Here is a 13,612-nt window from a genome sequence, read left to right as displayed (position 1 = left end):
TATGTTGTTTTCACGATAACTTATTTGTAATGTAACATTGTAATATTTATAGATTGTAACTTTTTCTAATGTTTTTCCTTTGGAATACCATATGTCCTTCTTCTCTTACTTCTAATTGATTTATTAACCGTATTTAGGTCTACTACAGTAGTTGAGAACATAACTATATCATCAGCAAAGAGTAACATAAATATTTTCATAGTTTCTGGGTGTATTTGAATACCCCCATTCAATTACGTTTTATCTGTTAGGCAAGTTTATTACTAATGAGTAGAGAAAATGGCTTAACACAAAACCGTATCGCACTCCAGTCTCAAAGTTAAGAATATCTGAATATATACCAATAATTATTTCCAACACACGATTTTATATCTGGATAGATATTACATATTAATATTCCCATTTGGTTACTTATCTTTTCAGAAAGAAATATAACCATAATTTACATCTACCTATTGAATCGAATGCTTCAGAGAAGTCCACAATAATTGCATACAATTTTCCATGTTAGCCCTGTAAAATAAATATGTTATCCGTAGTGGAATACCCACGTCTAAATTCCGCTTGTTCTTCGCCTATCTTCTCAAAAGCTTCAGACCAAAATACCATTCTTATATTTATGATTCAAATATTAAAAAATGCCGAATATACTCAAGAATGTTATGCCTATGTAATTATTAACACTACCTGTGGGTCCTCGAGGACTCGAAACTAAAGTCGATTTTCAACCCCACTAAGAATAATGAAAACAACTCCAGTAAGAATAATGGACAATGCTAAAAGTTCAATAACCCTTCATCGCGAACACCTTGCGTCATCACTGACTGTCATTGATCCAGTCTTATACATTTCACCACTCTTTTGCTTTCTACACCCAATGGAATATGTTTCGGTTTATTATCGAGATGGGTCATTCTCTTTTGTGATGGTTTATGCCGGTCTTATAAGTATACCGCTTTGGTGAAACCTACGAGCACGGGTGTGGTGCTGACAAACCTAGAAACATAATCAGGGCGAACCGGAATTCGAACCTACGATCATAGGATTCTGGCTTGCCCAAGGGACGCAATTTTGCACAACGAATTGCGGCGCCTTAGACCACTGGACCACCCGTGACCCTCAGTGTGAAACGAGCATTGTAACACATACACATGTGTGTCGATTTTGTGTGAGACATCAATGATGCCATGGAAGTATTCGCTGTCATGTTTTCTACAGGATGACAACATCTTTTTTTCACCACTATTTTGCCTTCAGTCGAGGATGATTATTTCCTCGCGTTGACTTTTTATATTCATGACATGAAATGCCTCAAGACCCATTGTATTTGTTAATCAATTTCGTTTTAAAAACACTTGTTACAACACAAACGTTATAAGCCATCTCGGGGATGCCGGAATATGTCTTGCACTCCTTCGTGGGGCCAGGATTCATTGAACACGGGTTCGAAATACCAGAATATTCCTAAGTTTGTCCATACATGTGGTGGTGGGTTTCACCCAATCGCCTGCTTCTTTGTTCTTTCCACAACAACTGAAACGCTTAAAAAGCGGCGTTGAACACAAGTCTCTCACAATATCATTTGACCAGAATTCTACCTTTTCCAGGCACCTGCAATTATGAGATGGTCCCTGACAGTCGTGGCGTAGACGGCTCCCCCTACGAAGCAGGTGCCCTGCCTGTGAATGAGTGCCAAGGTCTGTGTGACGCGGCTGTGGAGGGTACCCAGGAGTGTTGGGCTTATACCTCATCACCAACTAAGTGTGATCTACACTTCGCCTCAGACTCGACGCATTTTGACATTGCGACGAATGTAGCCAACTCTAACGACGAACAGCTGTATAAAAAGAAGTGTTTTGCAAGTGAGTTGTACAACATCACACGATCGTCAATTTAAAATACTTTCATCTAATTGGTAGACACTATATGTAAAGTAGGCAGATTTTACAGGCGTGAAACGTGTACTCAGTATATTTCAGGATGACAGGCCCTAAACAGGAATATGAATGGTTTGTCTGTTTTCCTGTTGTTGTTTGTTTGCTGTTTAACGCCGCACTCAACAATATTCCAGCTATATGAAGGCTGTCTGTAAAAAATGGAGTCTGGACCAGACAATCCAGTAATTGACATCATGAGCATCGATGCACGCAGTTGGGATACTATGACATGCATCAACCAAGTCAACGAGCCTGACCACCCGATCCAATTTGTCGTCTTTTACGACAAGCATAGCCGTCTTTTACGTCAAGAATGGATTCCTGAAGACCTATTCTACCCCGGATCTTCACGGGTCCAGGTGTTGTTGCTAATCGGACTCAATAATCAATAAAGACCTTCATGCCACGACGGTCTGGTGACACTCTGCGCTCCTTGTTTTACTTTAAGAACGTCTTTGGCGTGATCCAACAAGACAAAGAGCTTCAAAGTGCCTTTGTTTTCTTCGAACTGAACCAAAATCGGCACAATGTCACACAGTGTTCATAATGACGCGCCAGGAAACATAAACAAAAGTAGTGAGATTGTCAGGCCAAGAGATGCTTTCACAGATTACCGTTATAACCCGGCTGATGTCTGTGTGTTACGTTTTACAGATGTGGTCAATGGGACCAACTTTCCAACTTTCGACCTTATCTCGGCAAAACCTTTCACTCCATGTCCTGGATCAGTGGGCTCTGAGAGTACATCAGGTGAGGTGAGGTGAGGTGAGGTGAGGTGAGGTGAGGTGAGGTGAGGTGAGGTGAGATTGGGTTTAACGTCGCGTCCAAGATTATTGCATTCATATAGCGACGTACATGCACGTGTGTGTGTGTGTGTGTGTGTGTGTGTGTGGCTGCTTGTACTAGTCCGGACTGATGCCGATTTATGGTGCTAGCTCACTGAGACACCATGCCGCGGTTTAACATGAATACTCAGACACGGTATACTGACTCCGAGCCGACAGTCCTTGTTTTAGCCCCTTAATGCCGAGCGCCAGACAGGGTAGCAACAAGTACCATCTTTTAACGTCTTTTCGTATGACGCGGCCGGGGATCGAACCCCGGACCTTCCGCTCTCCGGGCGGAAGCTCTACCACTAGACCACAGAGCCGGTCACACCAGGGGAGTAAATGAGGGCGTTTAGCATCAGTTGAGTGAGTGAGTGAGAGTGTTAAGACTCAAGTGAGAGAGTGTTTAGTATCAGATGAGTGAATTGGGGATGGGGGTGGGGGTGTCGTTAGTATCAGGTGAGTGATTGAGGGAGGGTGTTTAGACTCAAGTGAATGAGTGCGTTAAGTATCAGATTAGAGAATGAGGGGGCTTAGTATCAGATGAGTGAGTGAGAGAGGTGAGCATCGAGTGAGTGAGTGAGTGAGTCGATCACTGGTCTTCTGCGTGACAAGAAAAAGCTATAACCACCAGATCATCCACTGCGCAGAATATGTTTTGGATTCGGCAACATGTGCTTTCTCTCTTTGATGACGAGATGTCCGTAATTCGTCTTAAAAGTAAGATCCCATCTCACACCCATCCATCCACACCCCTCATCCCGAAACAGGTTTGACTACACTTTATCTAACTGGAATGTGGAAGAAGTCATTTACTCTGATTCTGGGAAACAGGTTTGACTACACTTTATCTAACTGGAATGTGGAAGAAGTCATTTACTCTGATTCTGGGAAACAGTTTTTCGAACTAGTATGTCAACCAGTGTCGATCGCGCGGCGTTCATGTATCTGCCCTCTGTGACCTTCACATTAAAATCACAATTGTTTTGGTTAATTGATTTGCCAAAATACAAAAAGCCAATCATGCCATTATTATCCCTACCTGCCCCATTTGATGTATTGTCAGCCATTACAGAAAATATTCGCAAATCGTTTCTTTCGTTCGGACAAACTACAAGAATAAATGGAAACGCTTCCCTTCGAAAACAATGACGCAAATCTATCAAAACCTCTTTCGTTTCAGTGTATACCTTCTTTTCTACAAATGTTACGTGGTTTGAAGCAATGGCCATCTGTACCAGCAACAGTCAGCAGCTCGTTGTCCTCTCTACAACAGATGATGCCCTTAAGCTCCACAAGTTATTCGGATCTTATGGGTCTGTATCTCCAACAGCAGTCTTTTGTTCATGATTCATGTCATAAACAAATACATGTATATGTCCGAAATATATGTATTGCGTTTAGTCGGTGTATTAAAACAGTCACAAAAACAAGGCATCAGACAGCTCCTAATGTTTAATAGGCCAATAGTTTAGTCGAATAATAGAGACAAAAATCTTTCCATAATCATAAGAAATCTCTTCTAAAAGCAGAGTCTATTATACACAAAGAGTAGGGGGAAAAAATCTTGGAACCCCAACAGTATGTTCTCAAGTAATGAATTGTTCATGACGGTTTAGAACAGTAACTATATGATGAGTATATGAACCGGGAGAAGAAACAACTATTTAATTCTATAAGAAATTTGCCCCCAAACAAAATCTCCTTCAGGGCAACAAAGTTTAATTTGGTTTGTGCCAACTGCTACACTTGTTAATTATAAGATACATTGTTCTCTAGCATATCCTTCTGGATGGGTTTAAGTGGAGCGTCGGCGAGCGGGTATACTTGGGTCGACGATACAGAAATGACTTGGAATCACTTCCAACCCGGGTTTCCAAGCGTGGGCACAGAGACTCTGTGTGTAGCAGCTGTCCCTAACAACAGTAACAACACTTGGATCACTGCCAACTGCCAACACAAGCGACCCTTTGTGTGTCAGAAGCCGGAAGGTCTGTATCTAGCCATTGTATAACAACGATAGTCCCCGATATTACAAATACGCCTAGCACAAGCGATTCTTTGTGTGTCAGAAGCCCAAATTTTATCTAGGCCAACAGGCACTGTAACATGCATGCATTATTGTTAACATATATCAAACTTACTTTTATGATACTTTCACTAATTAACTATGAAATGCAACACTTTGTGCGGAATATCTACACAGCGGATATATTTTGAAAACCAACACATCGTTTTAAGTAACTAAATCAGTACATGCGCTATTGTGTCACTGGATTGCCTGGTCAAGACTCGATGGTTCACAGGCTACTGTCATGTGGCAGGAAAATTGCTGTGTGGCGTTTGGCATCCAACACTCACTTAGAAATTGTGAGTGGTATGTGCTACCGGTAGAGAGGACATGATTACACTTTTCGCGAACACCTGGTGTCATCATTGATTATCAGTGAAAAAATTCATATATTTAGTAAGTAAGGACAAGAATTTATGGATGAACAACTTCTTTATTACTATTAAGAGCGACATTTCGGTGTAGGTTCAAACACCGCTATCAAGCAAGTGATATGCAGAGTATGGTTGACAAGTATATATACAGGTAGGATGCAATGTTTATACAGTAGAGTAGATATCAGATGCAGTTATACTGGAATGGAGAAGCCTGTTACGTACACGCAAGGGTAGTAACGACAATCATCGGTGAAGTCAGTGAAGAACAAAGAATGAAGACAGTAATATAAACAACACGATTATCGCTGATTGAGGTCTTTGATGAGTTGATGGTACACCGAAACGTCGCTCTTAATTGTAATAAAGAAGTTCTTCATCCATAAATTCTTTTCCTTACTTAGTACTCCAACTTCTAAATGCCTCTCAAAGAAGACATTCATATATTGTATAACGAATCTTTTTCGGCAGATAAACGGAACTGATTATTTTCTGACGTGGGCGTTTTATATTTTCTCATTCCAGTCAAGTGTGCCTACCTTATACTGAACAGGGCTAAAGGCGTGACTTACACCAATAAGGGTAGCTTAGATCAGGCGGAATGTGAAGGCGAATGCCAAGCCCTCAGTGACTGCGTAGGTTACTCTCATTATATGGGACTGATTAAGAAGTGCTATCTACACCAAAGTCCAGATCCACAACATCTGTATGACCCAAGTAACTACAAAACTGGACAATACTTGTGGAAGCTGTACCGATGGTCATGTGACTTTGGTGAGTCTCGCTGGTGTTTGGGAACTACATTTTATCATTGAAAAGATGTTGGTACCATTTAATTCAGAAGTTTATCACGCACTGAGCTATCCGCGCCATTGAAACTTCAAGATAAATATTTACTTGTGTTTTAAATAACTTAATTGCAAACTGAACTATTGACATATCATTATCTGAGATTACTGACATCAGTGGTCATAATGCTAAAGTTAAGATGTTTGGATTTGTTACTCTTTTCTGTTATGTTTCTGTTGTTTGAAGATCTCTACAGCGCAAATGTTTAATCTTCAAGAATATCGAACAAAACAAGTCTGGGCTGTACAGTAAAATTACCCATCCTACAGCCCAGACTTAGCCCCCGGTAACTATTTCCTGAAACAATTTCGGTTTGCAACAGATAAAAGACTCCTGTAAGTGTTCAAATGGTTTAATTTGCCATACTGAATTTACAAATCAATAGAGTGTGGGTCCACCTCTGGTTGCGATGCAAGCAACTCATCTTCGTCTCATGGAATGGACCAGGCGTCGCACAAAGTCCTGTGGGTTATCTGTCCATATCTGCTGGAGCATGTTTCAAGTTCCTGGAGTGTCTGTGGAACACGTGGTTGACGTCGAAGGTGCCGATCCATCTCATCCCACATGTGTTCGATTGGTGAGAGATCAGGGGAGCGAGCCGGCTAGAGGGTGACATTCACGTTGTTTTGTTGAAGAGATCCTGAACAAGTTGAGCAATATGAGGCCGGACGTTGTCATGTTAAAAAGGTCATGCCTAGGCCACGACGACGCAAAAACGGTAGAACAACAGGGCCGATGATCTCGTCGCGGTAGCGCTGTCCATTGAGATTTCCCCCTACCACTATCAAACGGGTCCTCTTTCTTGCTGTAATTCCACCCCATACCATAACGATGCCGCCCTCGAACCGATCTTCTCCCATGACACAATGATTGACGTAACGTTCACCTCGACGTCGGTACACTCGAATCCGTCCATCGCTGTGGCTGAGGTGAAAACGAGACTCATCAGTGAGTAGAACTTGTCCCCACGTCATGGCCGTCCAGCGTAGACGCTGTCTGCACCACTGTAGATGTGCTAGACGTGCTTGACGGTGGTTTCCTGTCAAAATGGGACGTCTGGTGAGTCTTCTGGCGACAATTCCTGCACATCTGAGGCGACGACGTACGGTTTGTGAAGATATTCGTCGAAGGCCAGGGGTGCTTCTTGTAGTCACTGTTGCTAGCTGGAATCGATTTCGTAGGTGTGTTGTTCGAATCCAGTTGTCTTGTCGATTATTGGTTACGCGTGGCCTGCCACTCCGAGGATGGTCTCTGACTGCATTCGTCTGTTGCCAACGTTGCCATTAACACCAAATGGTGTTTGTGTGGACGTTAAATTGTCTTGCAACATCTCGTTGACTCGATCCTGCCTCAAGCATACAAATCGCTCGCAGACGCTTATTTTCGGACAGGCGTGGCATTTCGTAATGTTGAATAATTGCGTAATTTTGTTGTTTTTCTGAGTGGTTGTTGTCAGCACGATGCTAACCAATGCACATGGAATCCCGTTAACGCTTAATGTTTTTATACCCATTCTTGGGTAGTGAAATGCATGGGGCTTGCATAAAAGTGAACTTTTGCATGGAATGCATGCTTTTCTGTTGCAGTTGCGATTTTGTGACTTGATTCCATACATGTACAACACCACTGAAAACCAAACTTTACTTGTTTGAAAAATACACTAAAATATTGTTGTCACAGGAACTTTTGTTGTGTAGTATATTATAGATATTTAGGCCTAATCTCTTCTAGTTTTCAAATAAGTTTTCAAAAGCATCTTTTACTTTGGCAAAGAAGGCAGAAAAGGCCCTCACTGTGGTAAAGCAATTTGAGATGCGTTTTTTCCGATATGTCTATGCAGGCGGCCTTTAAAATCTTTGATTGCAAAACTCAGCCAATACTTTTATAAGGCTCGTAAATTGGAGGTGGCGCAACTTGGAAACAATTGAAATCATTAACACTAATTATGATCTACTGTACTTTATATACTTTAGGTGGCATACATAAGTAAATGCGTAGATATTTAACTATGATTTCGGATATACTGCTTCCCCTTGACACTCTAACATATTTGTAAAAGTAGGCGGCTAAATTTATTATGCTGATGTGGTTGTAATTTCACTTGAATAATACGGTCAAGAATGCGTGAAATCCTATTAAACTCAACTTCGTAATCGCAAAAAGTATTATGACTTCAAAAGTCGCATCGAGCTCTGCGGATCAACAGCGATGGAGTGAGGTGAACGGTTTAATAATGCTACCGATGTTTAACATGGATATCCCACCCAGACGCAGTGTACCGACTCCCTGATGACCGGTCCTTGTTATATCCCTTTAATACCGAGCCCCAGGCAGGGTAACAACAAGTATGATCTTTTAACGTCTTTTGGTATAACGCGGACGGGGATCGAACCGCAGACCTTCCGCTCTCCCACAACGATGAAATTCATTATGTGATAAAAACTTAAACTAAAAAGACTTTTCCTTGAATTTGCTGGTTACACTACAAACCTGTTCCTCCTTGTTTTTATCATATTTTAAAGTATCGCGTTCTGTGAACACAATGTCAGAAGCAGCTTGCCGAGCTTTGTGCTATCGCCGGCAAATCAATTATTTCTTTTAATATAAGATAAGTAAATAACACAAAAGGAAATGAAAGTCGACTATGTTATGACAACCATTTGACATTGGGTTTGATTTCCCAAATAATTCAGCGGTCTCCATATTTAGTTCGCGATAGTGTCAGTTATGCATGCAGGAAGTGATGCGGCTCCATGTTTACATTTTACCAAAGTTGTACTCCTACGCACGTTGTTTGTTTTTCCTTTATTGAGCCAGTTTTCCATATTGGATACCTTTAGACACTCACCAAAACGGTGTATTCCACTTTATAAAGGTAGAATATGATGTAATATTTGATATTGAAACCATTGAAATGTACATGACTTTGTACACCTGAACAGTATAAGATAGTTGTGTTTACGATCTGCTTCTTAGATTTCACTTCTAAGCAGGCATTCCCATTTTAGAAAGTGTTGATTCCCGGTATTTTGCTTGTCCATAAATATTTTATAGAAATATGGAGAACCTTTTCAGGTTGTTAACAAATGAAATAGATTAAAATTAAAGGAAGGTAAGATATTTAATTTCAATGTTGTATTTCTCCGTGAATTGTACATATGGGAGAATGTGTCCCTTTTATGAATCATTGATAAATCAGTTGCCCTTTGTAGACCATTATTGGTAGACAACCGTTTCCCCTAGTGGTTTTTATCATTTAACCAGACATTTTGCAAACACATACCAACGGCAGGAATACAAATATTTCTATTAAATCCCACCAAGACATCAGTAAATCTTCATAAAACTTATTGTATACTCTGGAAATAATATATATGGCTTATGCTTCAGGTTATTGATCTCATACACATTGGCCATTCATTATAGGGGTATTTATGCATAAAGAGTGACAAAACACTCTCCACAAGACTATATGACAAGAGAGATGACTTAAACTTTCCGAAAATCAACTTTCCATTCCATTTCTACCAAGATTTCAAAGCGCGTCATACAACTCTTTGCTCAAAAGTTGCTTGATCAAGGTTACAACATTCAAGACCTCAGTAAAGGTTTCAGAAAGTTTTATGGCAGACAAGTGGAAGACATTTCCAAATTTGATGCATCAGTGCCAAAAATGATGTCCGATGCAATTCCCTATTTTGCCTTGTACTAATGTTCCCATATTTTTTCGGGTGAACAATTGACTTGCCTCTGCATGTGTTTGTGACGGATGCCACAGTTGGGGCAGGATACGCTCACCATTTCGCGAACACCTGGTACCATCACTATTTCTTAGTGATTCATAAACACAGGCTCATGATATAGTCGGAATCGTACAATCGACTCTGCTGTAAGTAGAGATTTCTATTGGAAATGGAAAGGGTTTTGTCGCTTTATTTATTATTTTAGCATCATTATTATGATGTACCGAGAGCAATAGGGAGTCGGACAACCTGGTACCTGGGATGCAAGCGTGACATTAAAAATTAAAATGGCCAAATCTAATACGGTGCCAGGACCTGGTGGAATTCGAAACCGTTTCCTTGTGTCAAAAACACCATTACTTCACTGTTTTAATTCTCTTGTGGATACAGTGGATGTTACGCCTTTGTTGTGCAAGAGTCGAACAATACTTATCTGAATACAAAATACAAAGTATTTACAGGATGTCTTACAGAGATTGTGTCATCATACCGCTCATCTAATGACATTATTTACATGGAGCAGAAAGGAGCCAGAAGGGGATGTTGGGGTTGTAAGGATCAACTACTTGTTCAAACTTACCACTGTAACCTCTCAATGTGTTGGAAAGACTGCAGACTGTTTTGAGGTCACAACGGAATGTATTGGCTTCCCCGAGCGGCTACTTGTTTTACTCAAGTCTTTAATGAATTGCTGGTCAACTCAACTTGAGATGTATTCGCAGGGGCAGGTGGTGACTTCGGAACCCATTTCTATCAGAAGAGGAATATTTCAGGGCGATTCTTTTAGCCCTTTGCTTTTCTGTTTGTCACTAAATCTTTTAAGCTTTTTGCTCAGCAAAGAGGAAGGTTATCACCCGGGGCCTCCTCAGCACAGATCCCCAACACCCTTTATTCACCTCCTTTACATGGTTGATCTTCAACTTATTGCCAATGGAGGATCTACAGTAAAAAAAAACCCAACCTGCTTGTCGGGTCCTTTTCTAATGATATCGGCATATCCTTTGGACAAATGCAACATTCTTCATTTGAAACGTGGCAAGGTAGAGGAGGGAGGATCAGTCAGTTTACTTGGAGGAGGAGTTATTGGCCATCTTGTGGAAGGTCAGGCCTATACGTACTTAGGGATGCAGATTAGGGACAAACTCAAGAATGCCCATATCAAGAAGAAACTTAGGGCAGAGTGCAAATGTAGACTAAAGAAAATCAGAGAAAATCCAAAGCAAATTTCAATCCATGCAATATAGCTGTGGAGACAACCGTATAGAAAACCGATAATAATGATAATGGACGCCAAGTTCATAGGGATTGTTTTGGTTTATCATCTTTAGGTACACATAAACTTAAAATGACATCGGGTAGGTCTTTTAATGACCCATAATTCAAAAATACGTTACCAACAATATTTCCTGTCAGACAAGAGCCTCCCATTAAATCTGTTTCTTCATGTCCATCAGTATAAATAACCAGATTCGAATCCCTTAATAGCGGTAACGTTTGGCCATGTTTAGTTGAACATATACCCTATACGTTTCAGGTATATACTTTGGAGAAGCCACTCATGTCCAACCAATTCAAGGTGAGATCAAATCGTCATTCGGCAATATATCCTTATCTACATAATGTATTTGTCACAATACCATTTTTCCAATATAGTATTAAAGTTTGTTACAGTTTCAGTAATGCAGTTCCCCCTTGACATTTGGAGACAATTAGATATTTAACACTGAATTAAGCAATATCAATGACAGTTTCATCGATGTATAATATAGGGACAATACGCTATTGTCAATAATAGGGGAGGGAGTATAGTTTTACGCCGCTTTTAGCAATATTCCAGCAATATCATGGCGGGGGACACCAGAAATGGGCTTCACACATTGTCCCCATGTCGGGAATTGAACCCGGATCTTCGGCGTGACGAGCGAACGCTTTAACCGCTAGGGCACCCGGCCGCCCTTTTGTCAATAGAAAACAGGACAGGAATTCAATTATTCATATATGGTACTTTCCATGGGCGCAGTGGTTCAAGCCTCCGTTCGTCACACTGAAAGCCCGGCTTCGATTCCCAACCTTCTTGTGTTCCCCTTTATTGATAGGGGCGGTCGGGTAGGCTAGTGGTTAAAGCGTTCGCTCTTCACGCCGAAGACCCGGGTTCGATTCCCGACATGGGTACAACGTGTGAAGCCCATTTCTGTGATATTGCTGGAATATTGCTAAAAGCGGCGTAAAACCATACTCACTCACTATGATATTGATAGATTATTAACATGACACCATACTCACTCATCTTCATTATCTTGATTCATTCATTCTTATCCTATAGGTTTGAATATATCGGATCTGCAGAGCACTTCCAGTATGTCTGTGGAGAGTACGTCGACAGCCCCTGCGGTATCAACCAGTTATGTGTTATCACAGTCAGTTTTTGAACAGTCCGTAATAGAGGACACTACCGCTGTCTCAGTATTTGGTACAGTGGAAAGTTCGCTTGAGGTAACAGAATCTGTGTTTGGTACAGAGGAACCTTCGGTTGTACCAACTGAATCTTTGTTTGGTACAGAGGAACCTTCGGTTGTACCAACTGAATCTGTCTTTCTTACAGACGAATCTTCAGTTGCAACAACGGTTCCGTTTGTCACAGACGAGCCAATATCAGCAAAATCTTCTTCACTAACACAAGACACTCCCAGCAGTCCAGGTATTTTCTCTCCCTCGCCTGGTTTTGACGTATCGTCCTTTATTGGAACTGTCGGCGTATCTCTATCAGCAACACATACGTCACATCCTATGTCAACTGATGAGGAACTCCTGGAAACATCAAGTCCAAGTGGAACATACAACACTTATCCAGCCACAGACATGTTGGGTGGTTTACCTTCAACAGTAAATTCTCATCCTATATTCCCCTTCACAGACCCTTCTCTTGAGAACTCTTTACAAAGTAGTCTCACGTCAGGTTATCTTTTACTACCTTCTGAAGCCGTGACGTTGTCAACTATAACGTCTCCTACGACTTCTCCTCAGCAGGCAACTACGGCGACAACAGTGAAGCTCTGCCCATGTAAGTGCAATATACACGTGGAGGAGAAAGAGAGAAACAAGATTATCCAAGAGATCAAAGAAAACCTCTTAATTGAGAAAGATCAGCTTGCACAACAGGTTCGCAAAAGGACGAGTGCTCCGGATGAACGAGCTAGTTCTAAAAGCATTGGCTATGTGGCCATAACATTTATGTCTTTTGTGGGCATATTATTGGTTCTCGCTGATTCGGCTACCTTAAGATTACACATACAAATGCTGATAGCTAATTTGTGCAAGAAATGAAAACAGACCCAGGGATGGTCTGATTTGATTTAAGCAGCTCTGATGGTATTATTCGTGTATGTACACCCGATGAGTGTCACCTGTACATGTAACATCGTAGCGTTGGAATGAATTAATAGGGTCCATTGGGGATCTGTCATTTGATATTCGGGGGAGGAGGGAGTTTGTATCTAGATATATTTTCAGCTACAGCTACAATACTATGAGCCTGATTTTTAAAAGGAAAACACCTGTCAACAAGGTCATTTTGTGGCAGGCAATTTTTTTTTATAGTCTGAAGCATTATTATTTTTTTCAAGAATTATCGGGAACAATATATTTTTTTTAATAAAAGCCTAGCCCTTCCCCCAGAATTTCAAATGGTCGGTCTCTGAGACTTAATTACATAAGGCGCTTCACAGTGACATTGTATCACTATGCTATAATGTTTAGATATAAACAGAAAAGTTTTCTAGAATGGATGTCACCAACGATATCGTATTTATTC

At 40.9% G+C, this 13,612-nt stretch overlaps 1 protein-coding gene across 1 annotated transcript; it reads left to right on the top strand.

The window, feature by feature from the left end:
* The first annotated feature begins 905 nt into the window (after positions 1–905).
* Positions 906–13,125, top strand: LOC139451839 (uncharacterized). The gene is made up of 8 exons (XM_071233139.1): positions 906–909; positions 1,608–1,862; positions 2,592–2,687; positions 3,948–4,080; positions 4,544–4,755; positions 5,735–5,983; positions 11,336–11,377; positions 12,125–13,125. The coding sequence occupies exons 1-8, from the start codon at positions 906–908 to the stop codon at positions 13,123–13,125; spliced, it is 1,992 nt and encodes a 663-aa protein (XP_071089240.1).
* The last annotated feature ends 487 nt before the right edge of the window (positions 13,126–13,612 follow it).

The sequence above is a fragment of the Haliotis cracherodii genome, unplaced genomic scaffold (genome assembly GCF_022045235.1).
Source record: "Haliotis cracherodii isolate W230 unplaced genomic scaffold, xgHalCrac1.p SCAF_9, whole genome shotgun sequence".
In the NCBI taxonomy this organism is placed as follows: Eukaryota; Metazoa; Mollusca; class Gastropoda; order Lepetellida; family Haliotidae; genus Haliotis; species Haliotis cracherodii.
This window is presented reverse-complemented; position numbering and strand designations above follow the sequence as displayed.